At 40.1% G+C, this 25,381-nt stretch overlaps 1 protein-coding gene across 2 annotated transcripts in view; it reads right to left on the bottom strand.

Moving 5' to 3' along the window:
* Positions 1–571: 571 nt before the first annotated feature.
* The window catches only part of VWC2 (von Willebrand factor C domain containing 2), a 164,607-nt gene continuing 139,797 nt past the window's right edge, over positions 572–25,381 (bottom strand). The window contains exon 3 of one of the 2 annotated variants that reach the window (XM_055127287.1): positions 572–4,524. In XM_055127287.1, the coding sequence (XP_054983262.1) occupies positions 4,363–4,524 (162 nt within the window). In that variant the 3' untranslated portion in view covers positions 572–4,362. The remainder of the gene's footprint in view (positions 4,525–25,381) is intronic. The other variant, XM_004616204.2, reaches the window with a different exon arrangement.

The raw sequence follows: 25,381 nt of genomic DNA on the forward strand, positions 1-25,381 counted from the left end.
GTAAAGCCTTCCACTAATCTTGTGCTGCCTGTTAATAAATACATATGTCACTACCCCAACATGTTAACAAATACCATATAGTTAAATTCTCCCTATCATATTGCAATTGAAGTAACATTGACTTTTAAAGAGTTAATATAAATGGTATCCTTTACATATTTCAAATAAATACAGCAGGGTCAGAGTAATAGTACAGTGGGTTTGCTTTGCATGTGGCTGACCTGGGTTCGATTGCCAACATTCCATATGGTCCCCTAAGCACCGCCAGGAATAATTCCTAAGTGCAGAGCCAGGAGTAACCCGTGAGCTTCGCTGGGTGTGATCAAAAAAGATAAATAAATAAATAAATAAATAAATAAAGCAAGGTGGGGTTTCATGTAAATTTCACATAAATATTTTATATGTTTAAATAATCTACATTTAAAGTAATGAATATGGTTTTCAAGAATGAAATGTGTATGCTTCCAACTTTTCAAATAATGGATACTTTAAAAAAATTAACGGGTGAAAATCAAAACAATAAACTAGAAAATATTAAATTGAAATTTCGGTAAATTGTATAGACACAACATATGTTAGGGCAAATGGGAAGTTTTTTTTACGTATATTAATGATGAGGCAAATTTTTAAATGTATAGTTTGTTTCATATAGTTTTACTGAACAAAAGAGATAAATGTATAAGATTAAAATACAAAGTAAAATTTAATGCAATATATTTTAGATGCCAAAATTGAAAATTTAGTTATGTAAATGAGAACATGTTGTATTAAATTATTTGAATTTATTTACATAGATTAATATTATATAGCAATCAATAATCACAGATTGACTTTTATCGATTTATTTCCTGATAATTCCATTTTCCATTTCCTTAATTTTTGTTGGAGCAAGTAATATCAAATAAATTGGTTATTTGCCTGTTTATGGAAAGCTGGGGGTAAAGAGGGAACCTGGGGACATTGGTGGAGGGAAGGGAATACTGGTGGTAGGATTAGTGTTGGAACATTGTATGCCTGAAACAACTGTTTGAACAACTTTTTAAAATATGACTTAGGGGCTGGAGCGATAGCACAGCGGGTAGGGTGTTTGCCTTGCACACGGCCGACCTGGGTTTGGTTCCCAGCATCCCATATGGTCCCCTGAGCACCGCCAGGAGTAATTCCTGAGTGCAGAGCGAGGAGTAACCCCTGTGCATCACCAGGTGTAACCCAAAAAGCAATATATATATATATATATATATATATATATGACTTAATAAAAATCAAAAGAAAAAACAAAGGTGGAAGATATTAAAAATAAAAAAATGTAAATTAGTTTCCTGTAATATAAGTTATTTGGTGTCAGGGACACATTCATTTTTCTCTTCTCTGCTAGGAAGTCTAAAGCAGTCTCAAGGACATGGCATTTAACATGTTTCATACAGGAATGAAGTATAAATTCTGGAAGTTACCCAAGATGTCTCTGAGATATAAAAACATGTATGGTTTTAAACAATAGAAAGAATCTGTGGCTGAAAAAATCTAACTTGAAAAGTATTAAATACCATTAGACTATTTTCAGAACATGTTGCCTATATAAGGAGCTTCATATTAATTTCCAAATACACTATTATCATAATTCCTTTTAAATTTTAGTTAAAATTTAAAGTGTTCTCCATAAATACCAGGATTATGTAATAATTATTAAAATGATTAGTTGAAGTTTAAAAAATGAATTATAGCTCTAAAAAATCTTCTGTATTTGAATTTCTGACTTTTCACTTCTGTGGAACCATAATATTCTGGATTCAAGTAACTTGGCTTCATATTTTCTTCTGAACTAACTTATTAAACATATTAAACTTCTTAACATATGACAATTTTATTGTTAGTAATTTTAACAAAGTGCTCTTTTGGAAAAGAGGAAAATAAAAATATCAACCCAGTGCAACTTTACAGTTGCACAAGTCTAAATTAATGGCAAGATAGAAAGACTGTAGTAATAAATGAATGTTTCTTGCAGACAACTGCAAATAGCATGTTGTTTATTGGAGAATTAGCATTATTAATCCGAGTTCTGCCATATTTGTTTTATTTTTTTGTTCCGCAGTAGAAATAGCAGTGATGGTTTCAAATTAGAGAGGAAGATAGGAGTCATTTTAGCATAAGACCAGCTACTGAACTTCATTCTTCAGGAAAACGCTCAGACAAGGCTGAACATACTTAGAATGGGTAAAAGTCAGTTTTCCAAAACTTTTTTCAGTGTCATAGACAACGAAATATCAGGCTTTCTGAAATTCCCACCACATTTAAGATACCTCTACAATGAACCCAGTGCTCACTGCCCATTAAGGTAGGGACCAGATTCCAAAGGGAGCAGGGAGAGTGGTCTCTTAGGCTGAATCTCCGCAACTGACTTGACAGAAGAGAAGAGACCCTTGACATGCTGTTAAGATGTGTTAATGACCATGCAGGACCATGCAGGCAAGTGCCATTTGTTGTCAAAATCATAATATCTTTTGACCTGGTCTAAAATTGTTTACCGATGAACAATTGAGAGATGATCATCTAGTGGATTAAAAAGTGGCTAGCGCCATTAGTACCAGAAGGTACATTTGATCATACCTGAGAACAACTAATACTTTCCCTGAGTATTTTCATGAAAGTCTGTGTGTGGTGTGCTTTGTGTATGGCATGTCTCATTGGTTCTTGACCAACTTTCAGTCCTCAATAATTTACTTGGGGGGCTGGGGGGTATATGGATCACACCATATCTGCTCCTGTCTCTGTGTGCAGGGGCACATTATGTGGTGGCAGGTGGCAGCTGCAACAAGGCAAGCTCTCTATCTGCTTTACCATCCCTCTGGCCCCCTGAATACTTTCTCACATAATGAATGGGTATTCTGTGCTTATCTTAAGACAGCTTTTATAATGTCCCCTGGCTGTAATTTTAAATTACATTTTGTTCCAAAGACCAAAAATTTATGTGATGAATTAGTCCCTTTTGTTTTGCTTTTACAAAAAAATAAAGATGAATCACTCCCTTTTGCTTTGCTTTTACAATTGGTCTTCAAAGTGATTCATTCAAAATGTTAGAATTAATATGCGGATGGAAACTTTTAATGGCATCAAATAGTGTTAATTTTGCTTTCCAATAGTCCTATTAAACTCACTTTTTAATATAAGCACTTCAGGTTCATATAAGACCTGATAGAGGCAGAAATATAATTTGCTATTTGCTCATCAGATTAGCAGGAATTGAAATGACATCTTTCCTCTGTGCAAAAAGAAATATAGTTAGTTTGAAATTATCTATCACTTCAATTATATATACAGAGAGTGGATGATGCAGCTTGCCTTTAGTATTGCCAATTGGTTGGAACTGGACAGAACTCTCTTCTCACTTGGCTTTTGAAAGATTACAAAGACAGGCTTACAATGAACATTTACTATGTTTCTCCTGGGAAAGATGATTGACCCCTCTAATGAGCAACACAGATCCATTGTCGGATCCTGGGGTCCTTGTTCTATGTCTAGATTGTATATATAGAATTGTTGGAAAGTTTTTTTTTTAACACACATCAAAGAATCCAGTGATTCCCCTGTCTTAGTGTGTTAGCATGGGGGAATAGTAATAAAAATTTACCCTCCCACTACTCCCCAATGTTTGTGATTATTTTAAAGTCATGCCTGAAAAAGTAAATGATGTAAGTAAAAATTAAATATGTGTATTTGTTTATCATAGGCCCACAGTGTGAGAGTTCTGAAAGAACTGGAAAAAATGTATTATACTTGTACCTATATTTCCCAAATGAGTGAAAATGGCAAAAAAAAAGCAGATATCATAAGAAGAAAGTATTACCTATGTATACGAGACCAAATGTTCTAAAGATATAGCACATGGTTACATATAATTTGGGCAGGATTCCAGTAGAAATATTGCTCACCATTTTATGAGCAATTATGGTGCTCTCTTTCAAGAATCAACAATAAAAGTCCATCCCAAGTGATGGAATTAGAACAGAGAAAAATTTGCATGTACACAATGATGGTTCACAGCACAGCATTTTTAATCTGTCTATAGAAAACATTTATATAAGCTCTAATAGAGGGATTGTAGAAATACATTTTATATATAATTGTGTGTTTTATGTACTTACTGTGAAAATAGCACATTTATTTAGAGAGGAGTTTTATGCCCAGAGTTCTTGATGTTTTGAAATACATCCATTTCCTTCTCTTTCAGGAATTGTTACTAAGGAAAGCAAAAGTAACTACAATTTTCCATTATTCCTCATCAAAGATGATTTTCTTTAGACCGATGAAACTCAGAGTCATCTAGAATGTTCACATCGTAAAATATCCTAAAAAATCAGTCTGTGCTTATTCAGCCTTACATTTGCCTGCACTCGTGTCTTGTGCACATGGCCTGCCGCTCGATCCTCCACGTGCCCTCCTCGTAGGTGCAGTGACAAATGGTGCACTCGTCCGTCTGTACTTCTCTGCCCGCAGGGATGACAGCTGTTTCTGCAAAGCAGTTTGGTCCTGAAATGCAGAAAAATTGTTTTATACCATGTGTGCATATGTGATGCATTTAATTAGGTAGTACTTTTATGAATTATTTTACGATAACTAATACAAATTAGTCCAGGTTCTTTAATGAAGGACAGTAACAGACAGTAAAAAGTTACCATTTTGGTAAAATTAAGTACTTCTCCCCCTATTTTTTGTGTGAGTTTTGAATCACACCCAACTGTGGTCAAGGCTTACTTCCGGAAGCTTTGTACGCAGTGATCAATCCTTGTGGGACTCAGGGCCATCTGAGGAGCCTGGAATCAAGACTGAATATGCTGCATGCAGGATGCATGCTTTACCCACTGTACTCTCTCCAGTCCCACTTCTGCCTTTTAATAAAATCAATATGCTGTTATTTAAAATTGTTTGAGTGACAGCACTGTGATTCTGCTATGAGTTCTGGACCTAATAAATGGAACAGATCTGCAATGATATGATTAAATTAATTTTAAAGAAAGTATTACATTCATGTATACTCAAAAAATAACATATAAGTAGACAGATAAAATATTCAATGTAAAGAAATTGGCATAACTTCCACTTCCAAAAGTAACCTCTGTGGAGAGCCTCCATGGAACCGTGCTTCATGAACACCTGTTTCTTGTTGGTTGCACCGTGCTTCGTAAACAACTCCTAATAAGGAAACAGGATGTCTTGCCACGCCCATAAGCTGTAACTAACCTATCAGATGCAGACACGTGGGCGTAAGCAGGCGGCGAGAGGTATATAAGGGGGGAGGTCACCTAGCTAGTGGGTTCTCCCTCATGCGTCCCCTTTTCCTCCTTACTCCACGTCCCCGTTCCTGATTTCTTCTCTAACGCATGAGAAAGTTCCTAAATAAATCGCAGCCAAAAGGATCTCCGAGTTGCGTGTTTCTTCGCTGGACGAAGCGGCGCGTGACAACTGGTGGCCCGTACGGGGAACCCGACCTCCAGTACCCCCCCGGTGGATTCAGAACTTGCTGCGATTTATTCAGGACTAAGGTTCACGAGAAATCGTGACGATGAGGTTCCTGTGGTAAGTCAGGACTAAGGTTCACGAGAAGTCGTGACGATGAGGTTCCTGTGGTAAGTCAGGACTAAGGTTCACGAGAAGTCGTGACGATCAAGTTCCTGTGGTGAGTCAGGACAATAATATCCATGGATGTGTATGTTTCGTTTGTTGGTTGGATGTTTGTTTGTCTTTCCCTTTGTTTTTTCATTTTTGCTTTCTATGCTTACTTTAAGGATCAGAAGTGCGATAAGGCCATACAATCAGGACAAGTAGTGTTAGAAGAGACAAAGAAGGACAGAGGCAGCCGTCATGGCATTATAGCCTCTGAGCCAGAGGAGGGTTCGGACGTGGAAAGCGAGGCCTCTAGGGGAACCCCGCTGATGGAGGGACGCACCCCAAAAAAGAAAGGAAGGCCCCAAGAACCATCCATGACCCGTCCGTCTCTTTATCCCTCGCTACGTCAATTTCAGCAGGGACAGGCTAACGGGGATTCTGACCCCCCTATTGAAGAGGAAGCTGCGACATATGATAGTGACCGATACTTGCCGCTAAAGAGGTCTGAGGATGATCCGCCCCTTTATAACAAAGCTGGGGGTGGACTTTCCTTCGCAAAACCCGGGCTCTGGGCAGAAATTAGGCGAGAGCTGCAGTTAACTTATCCAGTTTTTGAAGATAATAATCAACAGCAATATCATGAGCCCCTAGATTTTAAAATAATTAAGTCCTTGGCAGAATCAGTAAAGACTTATGGAGCCAACGCCGCATTTACTATAACCCAAATAGAAGGCTTATTCAGATATTGTATGACCCCAAATGATTGGCAACAGGTGGCTAGAGCGGTGTTGACGCCCAGACAATACTTAGATTGGCGTACCTTCTTAATGGAATTTGCAAAATTGAGCAAGCTCTTACTGCTGCTGGGAATACACGCGTGCAGCCTGAGTTTCCTATTTTACTTTGTGTGCTTCCAACCTATGGGCAACCTACTGCAGTCCTATGGCAGAAGGGACCCCTTCTGTGGATTCATCCTAGGGTCTCTCCGGCAAAAGCCGTGGAATTATGCCCTGCAGCTGTAGCCCGTTTGGCTATGATTGGTATTCAGGACTGCTTACAATACTTTGGAAAACTTCCAGATACTCTTATAACCCCCTATAATTCCACTCAAATAGTTTCTTTGTGTAGCTTACATGATGATTGGGCGATTCTCCGATTTTCTTTTCCCAATGTTATTGATAATCATTATCCCAAACATCCACTAATGATCTTCTTTAAAACCCATCCGGTAATTTTCCCCAAAGTCACCTCTTATGTACCCCTTCGGGATGTTCCAAACATTTATACTGATGGTTCAAGTACAGGCTGGGGGGCTTATATGATAGAGGGTCAAGATCCTATTCGTATGCAATTTCCAACTACGTCTCCTCAAGTTGTGGAACTCCGCATTGTCTTGACAGTGTTTGAGCATTGCCCCTTTGCTTTCAATTTGATCTCTGATGCACGATACGTTGTGAATGCTCTTTGCTCACTTGAGGTGGCAGGACCCATAAAGGCCTCCAGCTCGATAGCCTCCTTGTTATCTGCTTTACAGCAAATTCTTTGGACCCGTGAAAACCATTTTTTGTCACACATATCCGTTCTCATACAGGCCTTCCGGGTCCCTTAGCAGAAGGCAATGCTTGTGTTGATGCACTCACTAGAGCATCTTGTTTTGTTATTCAGTCTCCTTTACAATTAGCAAAAAATTTTCATGACTGTTTCCATGTTTCTTCTCGGACCCTTCAACATAGATTTCAAATCCCTCGAGCCAAAGCTTGGGCAATTGTTTTACATTGTCCACACTGTGTCCCTTTTCTTCCTGCCCCCTCCATGGGCATAAACCCTCGTGGTCTTGTGCCTTTACACATCTGGCAAATGGATGTTACACATTTCTCGGAATTTGGCAGGCTCAAATATCTCCATGTATCTGTGGACACGTGCTCTGGTATCATTCATGCCACTCCCCTTCCTGGAGAGCGTTCCACAAATGTTATCTCTCATTGCCTTGAAGCATGGGCAGCCTGGGGCATCCCAGTCCAACTGAAAACAGATAACGGTCCGGCATACACCTCTGCTAAATTCACCGCATTTTGTGCCCAGATGGGAGTCTCTTTATCTCATGGCCTCCCGTATAACCCACAAGGACAGGGCATCGTTGAGCGTGCCCATTCCACCCTTAAAGCATGCCTAATAAAACAAAAAGGGGGAGTTGGCCTGGGATGGCCCTCTTGAGAAAGAACCTCTATTGCACTTTTTACTCTAAATTTTTTGATCATTGATGATAAGGGCGCCTCCTCTGCAGACAGGCATTCTTCAAAGATCCCTGTGTGCCAAGGATATATTAAATGGAAGGACATCCTTTCTGGTGAATGGCATGGCCCGGACCCCGTGTTAACCTGGGCCAGGGGTTCTGTTTGTGTTTTTCCACAGGACAGGACAGAACCAGTGTGGATTCCTGAACGTCTGACACGGAAGACTGCGCCTCCAGTAGATCAAGAGGTGGAAACTGGTGCTCCTGTTCAACCTGGTTCCTGTGATGATACGAGCTGAAGAAGCAGTTTTTTGGGCCATTGCTACAACTTGGCCTGCTTTAATCCCTTCCGTATCCACCTTAATAATAAGACCAGAGTAGAAGTACCCTCTATTTTATCAAAGAGTGGGTGGAGGTGGGAGTAGTACTATCCTCATTGCTTCTCGCTGCTTTGGTTTTTTGCCTGGTGTCTATACAAAATGCAGTAAGAACAGCTATTTACAAAGGCATGATATTTACAGGCATTCGTGGCCCTGGAGGTAAAGCAATCCCCGCAGCTTTGGCTTGCAACTTTGAAACAATAATCTCGCTTAGAACAATCAGGTCTAGCTGGATGTAGCAAAGGTATTATGCAGCTGAGAGCCCTTAACTGCAGGGGACCTCCTGTAGTTGAGGAGTTTGAAAGGGTGCACTATACCCCACCTGACCCTTGGACCAACCTAAGACAGGGACCTACAAGCGAGAGGGCTCCCAATGACGGGTAAGGCCAAGGGGGCCGAGGTCGCTACACAGACTTGTTGTTCTAAAACAAAAAGGGGGAACTGTGGAGAGCCTCCACGGGACCATGCTTCGTAAACAACACCTGTTTCTTGTTAATTGCACCGTGCTTCGTAAACAACTCCTAATAAGGAAACAGGATGTCTTGCCACGCCCATAAACTGTAACTAACCTATCAGATGCAGACACGTGGGCGTAAGCAGGCGGCGAGAGGTATATAAGGGGGGAGGTCACCTAGCTAGTGGGTTCTCCCTCATGCGTCCCCTTTTCCTCCTTACTCCACGTCCCCGTTCCTGATTTCTTCTCTAACGCATGAGAAAGTTCCTAAATAAATCGCAGCCAAAAGGATCTCCGAGTTGCGTGTTTCTTCGCTGGACGAAGCGGCGCGTGACAAACCTCTAGGCATTTTTTCAAACACGTTAAACCACACTACCTGGATAACTCTTAAAACACTGCTTATGAGTTCCAACCTTTGAGCTTCAGACTCTTTTTCAGCTTTGGTGAGTTTTGCTTTAAATGTAAACTCTCCAACCATAATACTCAAGCCCACTGAGTTGCCTCCTGTATCCCGTGGCCAAGGGGACCAGTACCTAAACTGTTTCCTTAATCTCTGAGAAGTCATAATTTAGCAGTGTCACAGTGGCAATTTCAGGCCACTATGAATTCTTGTTCCCCCAGACATTCAAGATGTCCATTGACTTTATATGTATGCCAGCTATCATTGGCATTCTTTTTACATTGCTTCTACTTTTTTATCTTTTGAGACTTAAATTTGATGACTTTGTTTGATAAGACATACTATTTCACCTTTCTATCAGAGGATGCATTGTAATTGCTCAGAAAACTGTACTCTTAAAATACATATTAATGGATGTCTTATGAGAAATATGGGTCCAAAAATATGTTCTACTACTTAATAGTAAGGTGATCTTGGATGTAGTTTAATGACCTTGAGCCATAAAAATGTCATTTGGAGACTAATAATTGTATTATCATATAGGATATCCTGAAAAAAATAAACTAGAAAAGTAAACTTCTTTGTCCTTAAGCTCATCATCATCATCATCATCATCATCATCATCATCATCATCATCATCATCATCATCCCGTTGATCGTCAATTTTCTCGAGCGGTCTCAGTAACTCCATTTATCCTAGCCCTGAGATTTTAGAAGCCTCTCTTTACTCGTCCTTCCCAATGGTGTCACATTGGAAGCTCTTTCAGGGTCAGGGGAATGAGCCCCATCATTGTTACTGGTTTTTTGGCATATGAATACACCACAGGGAGCTTGCCAGGCTCTCCCATAGTCTTTAAGTGTCTCTAAGTGTCCTTAAGCTATTCCACAAAATATTAGATGGTTTCCTATCATTCTTTCCTGAATTATATTTCTATGTTTGTACAAGAATAACTAATGAGTTTTTATTATTATATTTTTTACATCACTGTAGTACTGGACATTTATTTTCTTTTTCAATCTTTATAGTAGCTGTGTATATTTTAATTACTGATAGTAAAATTATACTTCATATTCAATTTTTTAAAAAAATCTTAAATGTTGGAGGTGAATGTTTTTCACCTTTTATAATTTCAAATATAAAAAATAAAATATTTTGAAACCCAAAAAAGAATAAAAATTTGAGAACACTACTGAAGTTAGCTGGAGCACAGCCGTAGGGCATTCACCTTGCATGCAACCAACCTGGGTTTGATTCCTCCGTCCCTCATGGAGAGCCTGGCAGGCTACCGAGAGTATCTCGTCCACACAGCAGAGCCTGGCAAGCTACCAATGGCATATTCAATATGCCAAAACAGTAACAAGTCTCAAAATGGAGACCTTACTGGTGCCTGCTTGAGCAAATAAATGAGCAACGGGATGACAGTGATACAGTGATACTGAAGTTAAAAGTTGGTGGATTTTATTTAGGTAGCAGTAATTATTTATGGTTCCACTTTGAGGGAGATAGATAATCTATATGTGAGTAAATCCAGAATTAAGTTATGGGTACTCAACTTCAAACTCAGCTTTGGTCTTGCTGAAACACCACAACTAATCACTCAGTTTCCTTCATTTCTGAATCAATGGGTGTCCTGCTGACCTTGCACCCACCTAGTATTTGTCTCATTTCTAGGGACTGTGATTAATTTTGGAGAAGGATTTTAGCATCTCTAACTAAATGATACTGGAATTAGTCTCATTTCTAGGGAACTATGGTTCATTCTGGTGAAGAAGGCTGTTAGCATCTAAGACTAGATATTGTGTGTGTTCAATGTATTGGGAAGCCCCAATATGCCTTCTCACGTATGCAAAAAGTTTTAAACAAACCATCTTATAATTAAATTTTTTTCTCTTACAATGAAAAATTTCAAATTTGTATTTTATTTGTTGTATCTTATTGAAGTTTTCTAACTTCATAGATTTACAATTTTCCCTCTTATACTTATAATTTTTTATCAAAATCATGAACATATATTTTTCTTTCTCTTAGAGTTATATAATGAGTTTTATAGATATAAAAATATTATCACTAACAAATAATAAGTTTTCCTTGTAGCCCTTGTGGTCATTATATTTGACCATATAAAATAGTTTTTAAAAATATTTTGCCAATTCGTTTTTGGTACCCACAGGTCTTTATTTAAATGGCTAAGTATCTCAGGGAGACAGTTGGCCGGTGTGAGGTCCCTCCCAACACTTCCCCCCTCTCACCTGGCAAGCAGTGGGTGCTGCCTATCCACCAGGAGGCCAGAACCTCTGCTCAGGGGCTTGGGGACTGGGGACTTCAGAAGTAAAGCCCCTTGAGGCTTTCCTCTGCCAGCTCAGAACTGGGTGTGGCTTAGGGGTGAGGAAAGCACCCAAGCCAAGCAAGGGGTGCCCCCACAAAGCTGTCCTCATCTTTAACTAAGGGCTGAGAAAACTCTCCACTGGGAGAGTGAGGGGAGGGGTCTAGGTGTGCTGGGAAAGAGAAGATGGGTGGCTGGGAGAGGGTGTGTGTATGGGGGGACTGAGAGAGGGGCTGTGGGAGGAATGATTGAGGGGGTGTGGGGGGGAGAATTAGTGGCAGGCTGGGAAAGGGGAGGACTGGGAGATCAGCACTGTGTGAGGGCTGGGAGAGAGGAGTGAGGGGGCCTGTGAAAGAGAGGTTGGGGCTGGGAGAGTGGGTCTGTGTGGGGGGACTGAGGGAGAGCTGGGAGAGAGGGGGCCTGTGGGGGGCGGGGAGAGAATGGGGGGCAGGGGAACCCACCTGCGCTTGTGGTGGACTCTGGCAGCTTTGCTGGCCTGGTGCAGGGGTCCTCAGAGGGACCCAGCCCACAAGTGCCTGCAGGCCTGGAAGCTCCTCCATGGGGCTCAGGGCATCTTCTGGGCAGGGGCCATGCCAGAAGTTGCTCAAACCTCGGGCCTGCTTCCATGGCAGGTGACCACGAACTGTCCAGCTCTTGGAGGAGCCCAGGTTGCTCTTCTGCTCTCTGCCAGGAGCAACGACAAGGCTGGGCAGTGCAGCCAGGCTGCACTGGACAGTTTCTAGGGGGCTGTGATAGACACAGGGTAGACACAAGAGACACAGGACAGACACAGGGTAGAAACAGGGCAAACATAGAGGACACATGGTAGACTCAGTAGACATAGAGTAGACACAGAGTAGACATAAGATGGACACAGGGTTGACAGTGTAGACACAAGGTAGACACAGGGGACACAGGGGACACAGGGTAGACACAGGGTATACAGGATACACAAGGCAGACACAGGGTAGACAGATACATAGAATAAACAGGGTAGACACAGGGTAGACAGATACACAGAATAAATAGGGTAGATACAGGGTAGATAGGATACACAGGGTAGATGTAGGATAACATTGGTTTGCCCTTCCTCCCTGGCCGCAGGGAGCTTGGGTTTGTTAATTGCTCCTCTAACCTGTCAATTACTTTTGTCTCCTGATCAGACTCTGCTGACTTGTAAATATTATTTTTCTCTTCTCTTTAATGTCCTTTGAATGTTTAGTTACTCCAGAGCAATTACTTTTTGTACGGACATCATCTCTCTTGACTTAAGCCTCAGTTGGCCTTACTTCCTAGATCCCCAAGAGTAGGGTCCTGATGAGGGACTAGATGGACCCAGGGCAAGCACTGAGCTACCCTGGCATCAAAATGGGCCAGGCCAAAGTGCCATAATGCTTAACTATAAGTTAAGAGCATGGTCATGGACAAATTCTGTCATGATCATAAAAGTAAACTAGATACAGACCTTCCAGGGTTAGGAATGATAAATCCAGACTAAGCACTGTAGTCTGAGTCTGTGGCAAGATGTCCCCAGGAGAGTTGCCCTACAAGCCTAAATGTGTCTATTACTGTGTCCATACAGAATGACAAATATTAGGAAGTAGAATTAAGATGTTAATTAAGTTACTGGTCTAAGGAGAGGAAAAACATGCCGTAAGTGCTGTTTTGTCCTTGTGGGCTGCAGGTGGATAGGAAAGCTGGATAAACATGCTGACTGCACTTCCTGGTGGCATGGGTGGTCTGGGAGATGTGTTTAGAGAGGAGGTGATGAAGATAGGGGCTGCGGGGAGTTGGGGCAGTGGAGACAGAAGAGAGAGCTGCGGGAGTTTGAGAGTTGCAAGGAGAAAGTGAGAGCAGCGGAGGGAGTTAGAGAGAGAGCAGTGAGGCAGAGGGAGAAGTGGGAGTGGATAGGGCTGGGAGAGAGTTGGAGAGAGTTGGGGGTGAGTTGGGGAGAGGGTTGTGAAAGTTGTGGAGAGAGTTTGGGAGAGATGAGAGATGGACTAGACAGTAACTAATCACCAACCAGCTTGGCCCTTGTTCCTCCTTCATCCGCCAAAGGCAAAGGCCATCCCGGGTGGGGGAGCAGTTAGAGCACCGAACACACGTGGCAAGGGAGAGCCACCCAGAGAGCTCGTGAAAATCCATTAATGTGTGAGCACTCCTAGAGTCACCCAAGCTAAAGAGTTTACACAGCTCCGCATTGAGGTGATTACAGACACAGGGTAAACACAGGGGACACAGGGTAGACATAGGAGACATAGGGTAGATACAGGGTAGACATAGGAGATATAGGGTAGACATAGGATACATGGGGTAGACATAGGATACATAGGATAGACACATGGTAGACATAGGGGACACAGGGTAGACACAAGATACACAGGTAGACACAGGGTAGACTCAGGGTAGACATAGGATACGCAGGGTAGACATAGGATACACAGGGTAGACATAGGATACATAGGGTAAATACAGGGTAGACATAGGGGACACAGGGTAGACACAGGATACACAGGATAGACACAGAATACACAAGGTAGACACAGGATACACAGGGTAGACACAGGATACACAGGTAGACACAGGGTAGACATAGAACCTCGCCAGTGTTTCGGGGATACACAGCCTAGAGTGTTGCGCGCCGCTTCGTCCAGCGAAGAAACACGCAACTCGGAGATCCTTTTGGCTGCGATTTATTTAGGAACTTTCTCATGCGTTAGAGAAGAAATCAGGAACGGGGACGTGGAGTAAGGAGGAAAAGGGGACGCATGAGGGAGAACCCACTAGCTAGGTGACCTCCCCCCTTATATACCTCTCGCCGCCTGCTTACGCCCACGTGTCTGCATCTGATAGGTTAGTTACAGCTTATGGGCGTGGCAAGACATCCTGTTTCCTTATTAGGAGTTGTTTACGAAGCACGGTGTAATTAACAAGAAACAGGTGTTGTTTACGAAGCATGGTCCCGTGGAGGCTCTCCACACTAGAGCCCTGTCTGCAGTCTAGGAACCAGAGACCAGAGATGCAGCCTTTGCCACCCCTCCTAGACCTACACAGACTTGCCTAGAGGCATACAGGGTGCCCACCCCACCTAACGCCCCCATACCCCCACCCAGACCCTGTCCAGTGGCCTGCAGTGCACCACCACCACCCTGCCCCGCCCAGTCCCCTCTCAAGGCCCTGCCCAGAGACTTGCAGGATGCTGCCCCCTGCCCCTGCCCAGAGGCCTATGAGCACCCACCACTCACCTGCCCCCCAGGCCTGGAGTCCCTGTGCAGCTGCCTGCTGTCCTGCCAGGACAGGCTTGGGGCACAGCGTGAGAAGGCCTGGGGCAGGCCCTGCTATCTAGATATAAATTTAACCAGTTACTCCTCCCCGTTGTGCTTATCAGCAGCATATCAGATGAGGTGCACTTGTTTTAATTTTGTTTTCTCTTGCCTACTTTCCCACTCTGCTGCCACCTCACCTCCATTACTGGATCTGCTAATAAGATCATTATAAGAATGCCCCTGTGCTCACACATACAAGTGGCCCACAGAAGTTTTCCTTATTTTTTTTCCTTTCTTTCTGGCCCCATCATGAGCACACTACCTTTTACCAGCATGATAAAAGTGCCCCAATCTGTGCTTGGAATGTGTAAATGCAAAGAATCAGGCTAGTAGAGGCAGGAGTGAGCCCCAGCCTTCGACGAGTGACATGCCAAGTGTTAGCTCTGGCACTATCCTACCTGCCAAGAGTTATTGATCTTACCAGAACGAGTGTGTGATCCCTAGCGACCGCAACCTAGTGTGTGGCCCCCAGCAAGCATTCAAATAAGTGTCTGACATTCAGGGACACTATAACAAAAAATTGGGACAGTCCTGCAGCCAAGTCTGCAAACCCATCATTGCTCACCACGACAAAAGTAAAGGAAGCCAGGAAAGCTCAACTTAGAAGAGACGTTTGGAAACTTATTAATATAAACCATAAGTTATGTGAATAAAACAATAAAAAATAAAAGCATAATTATTAAAAATACTTATTTATAAAATTTGCTTATTTAATATTTTTTGTATACCATGTATCTTTTTCCTATTATATCAATGAACTGTGTGTACTATGTTGAACATATTAGTATGCTGATGTGCTAAGATTGCAGAGATGACTATGTGGAATTTGTATTTCAATTTTTTAGTGCTTCATAATGCACTTAATCCCTTTTGTAGATTATCATAATATGTGTAGAGTTAGGCTGTTTAAATGTCTAATCTTGAGGAATATACAGTTTTCTTCACCTAAAATGATTTTAACCTAATTGGGTTCTAACCAAATGATGTTAATGAGAAATATGTACAATGCTGCAATCTTTTCCTGTTTCAAATAGTTGTGATATATAGTCAATACATTTAATTATTATATGAAATCAAGTTAATGGGTGCCGGAGAAATAATACATTGGGTATGGTGCTTGCCTTGCACATGCCCAACCTGGGTCAGATCCTTGGCTTCCCGTATTACACCGTAAGCTTCGACAGGTGGAGTTCCTGAGTATAGAGCCAGGAGTTAAGTCTTAAGCAAAGCCACATGTGATCCCCAAGCCAAACCAAACCAAACCAACAGATTTAAACATGTACAAATAATGATTTTAAAATAAAAATGACATGGTTCTTTTTAGAAACTATGAAATTTTCACTAATCTATAAATTTAGTTCTGTACAAGAGATTCAAATAATTGAAGTTCCCTAAGTATTCTGTGTAAAAAGCAGCATCCATATAAATTAACAAAATTATAACTTTTTAAATTTTCAGGTATTGAGTTATTTTTCCATTTTTGTGTTGGGAGGGTGTATTTATTTCTATTTTTAGAGCATTCAAGAAAATAGTTGATACTTTTTTTTATCTTCTTGACTTTGTGGGGTATGTTTTATGACTCAGCATGCAGTCTACCTGGGAGAATGTTCCGTGTGCATTGGGGAAAAAATGTGTATTCAGTCATTTTGGATGAAAGATCCTATATTTGCCTACGAAACCCTCTTCATTTTCATTCTTCAGGCTGGCATTTCTTTGCTGAGCTGTTCCCTCTATTCAGAGGCAACAGCAGTGTCTAGTCTGTAGTTCCCATCAGCATTCTTCTTCGCATCTCTTATTCGTTTAAGTATCTTGCTGGTTCCACATTAGGTGTATATATGTTTAGGATTGTGATTACTGCCTCATTATGTTGCAGTTGATCATTAAAAAATGACCTTCTCTGTGTCTCTTAACATTTTGAACCTGAAGTCTATGCTACCTATTGTTAGTCTAGCCTTATTAAGGGAATTGTTGCTACTCTGTTTCTTAATTTGTGCATTTAGGCCATTGATGTTGAGTGAGATTATTATTAAGGAGTTTGGTGCATCTTTTTTTTTTCTTTTTGTTTTCATATGGGTACCTTCATACCACTTGCAAGTTTAAAAAATCTATTAATACTACATTTTGAAGTGATTGCATGGTTTGTTTTTGAAGCTATGAGTTAAAGGGTAAATCATTCTCTTCACAGACATGATGAAGAACAAAAGTTCAACTGATCATGGAGGTGGAATAATTACCTAATGCCGTTCTCAAATTTTCTCTTATTGTTGAGCTCTCAAGTGGCCTCCAAATAGTAAGTCACATGAAAATTTAGTCCACAGAACTTCAAAGACTTACTGTTTATTAAAGACACACACACACACACACACACACACGCATGCATGCATGCAGGGAAAATGACTTACCCGCTGTAATAATCACTTTAGCTCCTGTAAGGGTAAGATTAATGCTCTTACCATTGCCATTTTGTTTTTACTGTAATGGAAATGGATGAGTAGGATTACTACAGTTTTAACTGTACTGTGAAGATAATCGTGTTGATTCCTTGGAGAGTATCCTTTGACTTATATAGTGATCGAAACATACTTTTCTTATGTTAGTGTAAAAAACATTGGTCACTACCAATGGTAAAAAAATTAGCTTCATTTTTATATTTAGGAAATATACACATATTTTTGGGACCACAGATTGATGTACAAAGTAGTTGAAAGTGAGACATGTTAGATTACTCAGGCTCTCTGATGGTGATATGCAAGCACCTGACCTACATTTCACTAGATTGTTGTGCCAACACAGTGCCTGCAGATTCCATGAGAATCTTTTCAGCATCGCCATTGGAAAGCATCTCAATTTCTTGGTATCACAATAGCAGGTGAGTGGCTGCATTGGTGAACGACAGTGAACTATGCAAATGGGTCTAGAGAGGACAAGATAAAGTATTTTCTAATTGGAAATGGTGAGAGTAGTTACTTCTTGTTATTGGTACATTATTTTTTTTTATGTATGGGCCTAATATCATTCTTTTTCTTTTTTTAAAAAAATTTTATTAGTGAATCACCGTGAGGTACAGTTACTGTAGCACTGTATCACTGTCCTCCCATTGTTCATCGATTTGTTCAAGCGGGCACCAGTAACGTCTCCATTGTGAGACTTGTTGTTACTGTTTTTGGCATATCGAATATGACATGGGTACAGTTATAGATTTACATATTTTCGTGTTTGTGTTCAGTCATACAATGCTTGAATACCCCATCCCTCCACCAGTGACCATTCTTCACTACCAATGATCCCAGTATCCCTTCCACCACCCCCACCCCAACCCCCCCACCCTACCCCACCTCTGTGCAGGGCATTCCCTTTTGTTCTCTCTCTCCTTTTGGGTGCTATGGTTTGCAATAGAGGTATTGAGTGGCCATTGTGTTAAATCTATAATCTACTTTCAGTGTTCATCTCACATCCAGAGCGGGTCCTCCAACCACACTTTACTTGGTGATCTTTTCTCTATCTGAGCTGCCTTTCCCCCCAGAATGTGAGGCCGGCTTCCATGGTGCATCTTATTAAAGACTGTTGGTGTTCTTGTGAGATTTTCCTTGTTTTAAAATAGCTCCTTAAGTTCTCCTTGTAAAGTTTGTTTGGAGTCAATGAAGTTCCCAAACTGTTCTTTTTTCTTTTCCTCCACCCAACCCCCAAATATTGATTTATTAAAGTACCATCGGTTATAAATTGGGTTTTTGACATACAATGTTGCATCATCAGTCCCACCACCAGTGTCAACTTCCCTCCACCAGTGTCTCAGAGTCTCATCTCTTGTAACCCCCTCCCTCAGGCCCAGCCTACCATCTTGACAGACATCTTTTCACTTTGGTTATTTAAGTTTGAGTCTCATGGATTCAGTGCTGTTAACTCTGTGGTTTAGATATTTTACTCTCTCATTCCTTAATGCCCAAATCCTCTTGGCCATTACCAGTTACTTCTCATCTGGCTCTTCTTCCCTTCCCATTCACTCTCTTTCTTTCCAACTCCTGCCTATACTCTGGGGCAAAGGGTGATCTAGGAATCCCCTGATTAAGCCATTGCATTTCCTCATCCAGTTACTCTAAATACCACATATGAGTGATATCATCTGCACTTATTATTCTTTTTGTGGCTTACTTTATTTAACATAATATCATCAAGTTCCATCCATGCAGCAAATTACAAGATTTCATCATTTCTTATAGCTGGTAGTATTCCATTGTGTGTGTGTATCGCTCATCTTCATGATTCTCTGATCTGGTGTTGGACATCTAGGTTGTTTCAAATCCTAGATATTAGTGCTACAGTGAATAATGCTGCATAGTTCCTTTTGAATTAAATTATATTTCTGTCCTGGGTTTATTTTATCCAGAAGTGGAATTGCTGGAGATATGGCAGCTTAGTTTTAATTTTACTGAGAATCTTTCAGGGGTTGAGCCAGACAACCTTCCCACCAGCAGTGGATAAGAGTTTCTTTTTATTCACATCCCTGCAACACAGATTGTTCCCAATATTTTTGATATATGCTATTCTCACTGGTGTGGGATGATATCTTATTGTTGTCTTGGTTTGTATTTTTCTAATAGCAAGTGATGATGGGCATTTTTTTCATGTGCCTGTTAGCCATCCATTAAAAATCCTCCAAGAAATATCAGTTCATTTTCTCTTCCTATTTTTTATGAGGTTTTGGGGTTTTTGTTATTGATCTGTGTGAGTACTTTATATATCCTGTATATCAACCCTTTATCTGAAGACCCTGAATAGTCAAAACTACTGAAAAATAAAGAAAATATCATCCTCATAATCATCCTCATCATCCCGTTGATCGTCGAATTTCTCAAGTGGTCTCAGTAACGTCTCCATTCATCCAAGCCCTGAGATTTTAGAAGCCTCCCTCTACTCATCCTCCCAACGATGTCACACTGGGGGCTCTTTCAGGGTCAGGAGAATGAGACCAGCTTGTTACTGGTTTTGACATATGAATACACCACGGGTACCTTGCTAGGCTCTCCCCTGTGGGAAGGAAACTCCCAGTAGTTTGCCAGATTCTCCCAGAGGGAGAAGGAGGCTATAAGATATTGCATGGCTGAGAAGCGAGTCTCTTGCAGAGAGTCTCTTGCCCGCAAGCCTGGCTGTCTTCCCCGGGGCCTCCTTGGAGGGGATGGGCTCCAGCTTCCCTCCCCGCCCCGAGCAGAGCTCCTGGCAGCCGAAGACCTCCAGAGTCTAGCCACAAAGAAAATATAGGGTATTTTGTTATCAAATTTGAAACTCTACTATAAAGCCATATTGATCAAAATGGCATCATATTAGAATAATAATAGATTCTGACCAATAGGTAAGAATAGAATATAAAAGGGCAAATTCTACATATGTTATCAGCTAATTTTTGACAAAGGCAATGAGGGCATGAAATTAAGAAATGACAGTCTCTACACCAAATGGTGCTGGCAGAACTGTGTAACCACTTGTAACAAATTTAAGCTGCATCTTTATCTCATAGGATCTATAAAAGTCAATTCATAGTGGATGAAAGAACTTAGACCAGAACCTATAAAATACATCAAGGAAAATATAAGAACACTGGAAGGTTGGGACCTCAAAGGTGTCTTCAGTAATACAATGACACTGGAAAGGTGTCAGATTTTTAAAATAAACAAATGGGACTGCATCAAATTAAAGAGTTTCTGCATGGCAAAAGAAACACAGACTGAAATTAAAAGGTAGCTAAGTGAATAAGAGAAAATATTTGAAGTCAACATCTTAGATATCCAGAATATATAAATATTTATAAATAACTATATAATAATATACATACCCTACTTGATATCCAGTATATATAACATACAAAGATCAATGACTAAAATATCCACAACCCCATCAAAACTGGGCAGGGGAAATGAACAGGAGCTCCTATACAGAATATCAACAATAGGCCAACAGGCACATGAAAAAGTTCTAATCACTTATTATTAGGAAAATCCAAACAAAATAATGAGATACAATCTCATATTAGTGAGAGCAGCACATAAAAAATACTGGGAACAATTTGTTTTGATGGGTTTGTGATGAAAAGGAACTCTCTCATCCACTGCTGGTGGGAATGTTGTCTGGCTCAACCTCTATGGAAAAAAGCGTAGAGAATTTTCAATCAATGTAAAATTGAGCTGCCATATAACCTGCAGTTCTACTTTGGGGTACTTACTCCTAGGACAGAAAAAGTTTATTCTAAAATAATGAACTTATCACACCATTATTCAGGGCAGCTCTCAATAGGATAGCAAATTTTGAATCAACTTATATGTCAAATAACTGGTCAGTGGATCATGAAGGTGTGATGCATATACATATTGCAATACTGCAGCTGTCAGGAATGATGAAATCAGGCAATTTGCTGCAACAGGATGAAACTTGAAAATATTTTGCTAGATGAATTAAGCCATAAGAAGAAAGATAAACACAGGATGTTCTACATGTGGTAATTACTTACATGTGGTAATTAAAGTGACTAGAGCAGGAAATATAATGGTTAAAATTATAATATAGGAGATGCCTATATTACCCTTGGTCCCAAAGAATAGGGAAGAGAAAGGAAGAAGTGAAGCCAGGAGAAGAAGTGGCAGATGAGAAGCAACATAGGGCCAGGGTCAAGGTACATTGGGGGTTTTATATATTAACTTTTGTATTTATTATTTATTGTTTAACTTAAATTGAGTTAATTAATCTTATTTCTTGGATCATCTGGAATTTTTCAAACTGTTCAATGCATATTACTGGTTTGTGTTACACATCACATATGGGAATTCCTTATTCTACCTTTCCTTACAAATTTCTGTTTATCTATTTTTGTTAGCTTTATAGCTGTGGCATGGTTGCTTATTGAATTTTCTGAATTTTGTTAATATATAAATTTGAGTATGGTATAATGTCATAAATCTAAGGGTTCGATGCAATTTATTTTGTGATGTACTAGATTTTCTCTGGACTGGAGTGATAGTATAGCAGGTATGGCATTTGCCTTGCATGTGGCCGACTGGGGTTCGATTCCTCCATCCCTCTCAGAGAGCCTGGCAAGTTACCGAGAGTATCCCGCCACATGGCAGAGCCTGGAAAGCTATCCATGGTGTATTCAATATGCCAAAAACAGTAACAAGTCTCACAATGAAGACATTACTGGTGCCTGCTCGAGCAAATCAATGAACAATGGTATGGCAGTGCTACAGTGCAGATTTTCTCTATTCATAACATTAATAATTAACCTATTCAGGCTTGCCATTTAAGCTTAATGAAGTCCACTCAGATTTTAATGAGTTAAGTATGAGGAGGTGTCAGCAAGGAGAACGGAGACATCAGTGAGTGTGTCTTAGGCTCAGGTAGGCCTTGGGTATCTGTCCTTAACAGGTCTTCTGCCACATAGGATATAAGGAAGTAAATCCTCATTGCTTGTGTGCTAGGTCTGGAATGCCTATTTTGCAGGCAAAGGGGCCCTATGAAATGAGGGAACAGACTGAGGGTTATATTGCTGTCATAACTTGTAATTCAGAGTTAGATCTGAAATGAATATAAGTTGATTTTTTGTTTCTGTCTCATGTGTCATCTCATGTGAGAGTCAAAGTACACTGGAAAAAGCCCTTTGAGCTATCTCTCTAATCTTGACATTGAACTTTTTTTAAAATGCCAGATGAGCCAAGAAATAAGATTAATTTATCAATAAAAGTAAAACAATAAATTAAAAATAAATATAATATTATTGACATATTGATTAAATATGATAACTATTTTTCTGCATTATTTCTTTAATTTTCCTCTAAATTTTAATTTATTAAAGTACCATGACTTACAAAGTTTTTAATAGTCTCATTATACACACAATGTTCCATCACCAATCTTGCCACCAGTGTCAACTTCCCTCACCCAGTGTTCCCTGACTACCTCCCCTTCCTTTCCCCATCACCACCCCCAACCTGGAACTTCTAATATGAGATGCAAATTGCTGAAGAAGTAGCCGTGCAGGGTCACAAAGTTAAAATTGGCCCACAGTTGGAAGCCTGCTTCAAGTGCTGGGGGAGAAGGTAGCTGAAATAGCGAAAGGACTACTATGACAAAAATAGTTGGAAATGATCACTCTGGATAGGAACTGCATGCTGAAAATAGGTAAAGAAACAAATATGATAACCTTTCAGTACCTGTATTGCAAATGATAATGCCAAAAGAATAGAGATAGCAGTGGGGGCCGGGGTGGAGAGAGAGAGAGAGAGAGAGAGAGAGAGAGAGAGAGAGAGAGAGAGAGAGAGAGAGAGAGAGAGAGAGAGAGAGAGAGAGAGAGGAGGGGAGGGGGGGGAGGGGAGGGAATGGAAGAGAGGGGTGAGAGGTGAGAGGGAAGAGAGGGGAGAAAGAAAAGTGCCTGCCATGGACATAGGCTTGGGGGAGGGTAGCAGGAAGGAAACTGGGGTCATTGGTGGTGGGAAATGCACAATGGTGGAGGGATGGTTGTTGGAACATTATATAACTGAAACCAGATCATGAACAGATTTGTAATTGTATCTTGTGGTGATTAGGTGGGGAAAAAAAAGAGACATGTGCCATGGCACATTATTGGTCATTCTAGTGAATTAACAAAATTTCACTGAAGAAGAGGACAGAGATGCAGTACAGAGGTTAAAGTTTTTGCCTTGTATAGAGCCAAATCTGATTCAGATCCCCAGCACCACACATTCTGCCAGGAGTGATTCTGAAGTTGTAGGAGCTCCAAAACACTGCCACCAGTGGCTTAACAACCACCTTCTCTCCAAAGAAAATTACAGTGAATAATAAAACCTCCGACACGCAAAAATGAAATACTAAAAAGTTAAATATTAAAACATATTTCTGACTCCTCATAAACTCTACTAGAAGCCAGGGAATAGTTCACTAAAGGACTTTGAGAAAAATTCAGCTTTATGGACTTACTTAAAAATAAGGTGGCTATATCACCAGAAAATTTCAGATTAAGGTTTGCAATCAGACACTGCCAAGTTAAAACTCAGAATATTCCTGAAGTTTACAAACCAGTAAATTATGAAATGGGGACTCTGCTGTTAAAAAGAACAAAAAGTCAAACAAGCAAACAAAACCTTGGGACTGAGAATGATAGGACAGCAGGTAGGCTGCTTTCCTCGCAAGTGGCTGACCAAGGTTCAATAACCAGAATCCCAAACAGTTGCCAGAGCCCGTCAGAAGTGATTCCTACTCACAGAGCCAGGAGTAAGCCCTGAACACTGCCAGGTTTGGCTCCCCAAAAAACAAAAGTAAAAAGACAAGCAGGTCATCAGTAACGTGGGGAGAAAAAAAATCTAAAAAAGTGATCCATAAATATAAGTAGGGTAGTAGAAATCTCACCAGTGTCAACAACTATAACATTTTATTTATTAAAAGCCAGATGTTATTATTGAAATAAAAGAAGCAGGAAAAATGGATAACTATAAGCATTAAAATATTAAAAAGAAAAATTAATTTAAAATAATGTATTATTTCTCCTGGAAGGAACAGTTTGGTATGAATTTGTAGCCAGAAAACATGCAGTTATATAAACTGTCATTTCATCGATTAAAACAATTAAAAATAAATAATTGATCATACTATATAAACTAATTAAAATTGAAATGTTATAATGATAAATGTAATTAAATAAGGAATACATGAAATAAAACTTTACAAATTCCAAAGAGTATAGCATGTAAATATTTACCATGTAAAGAGCATACCATATGAAGAGTAATACATGTAAATATCAATGAATATACATCCACTTGAAGTCAAAATCAAATAGTAAGTCAATTATGTCTATTAGACAGTTATGTCATAAGGCATACTAGATGATAATTTATGGATAAAAAACATAACATGGTAAGGTCTGGTTGAAATTATGAATTTTAACACTTCCCATGGAACATTTTTCTCTCAGACTATTTGAGAGATTTTTCCTTAAAAGTTATTCAAAGGGCACACAGAGGACTCAGAAGAAAACAAAACAAAACACACAGAGAAAATAGCAACAATTTACCAGTGTTCCCTCATTTTACTGAATGGATACTAACTTTATGCTAATTGCTTAATTGTTTTGTGTAAAATTTTACCACTGAAATCTATTATTATGTTAGATTCACATTTAATTATTGTTTAATTGCTGATTGGTTTCATGTATTATCAAACTTGATAGAACTAAGGGAAATGGAAATATCTTTCTAAAAAACATCTTGTGTTTCACTACTAATGCATAGACTGAGTTGCAATATTTTTAATTAAAAATGTTTTTAGAAAATGACCTATTTATGCAGTTATTGCCACTATAAAATACATTTTGATCACTGTATCACTGTCATCCCGCTGCTCATTGATTTGTTTGAGCGGGCACCAGTAACATCTCTCATTGAGAGACTTATTGTTACTGTGTTTGGAAGTATCAAAATGTCCATTGGATTGGATGTGGACATATTGATACTTCCTTTATATCTAACAATAAGTGAACTTTTTCTGTACACCTTCCTTCCTTCCTTCCTTCTTTCCTTCCTTCCTTCCTTCCTTCCTTCCTTCCTTCCTTCCTTCCTTCCTTCCTTCCTTCCTTCCTTCCTTCCTTCCTTCCTTCCTTCCTTCCCTCCTTCCTTCCCTCCTTTCT

Source organism: Sorex araneus, chromosome 2, assembly GCF_027595985.1.
Source record: "Sorex araneus isolate mSorAra2 chromosome 2, mSorAra2.pri, whole genome shotgun sequence".
Taxonomy (NCBI): Eukaryota; Metazoa; Chordata; class Mammalia; order Eulipotyphla; family Soricidae; genus Sorex; species Sorex araneus.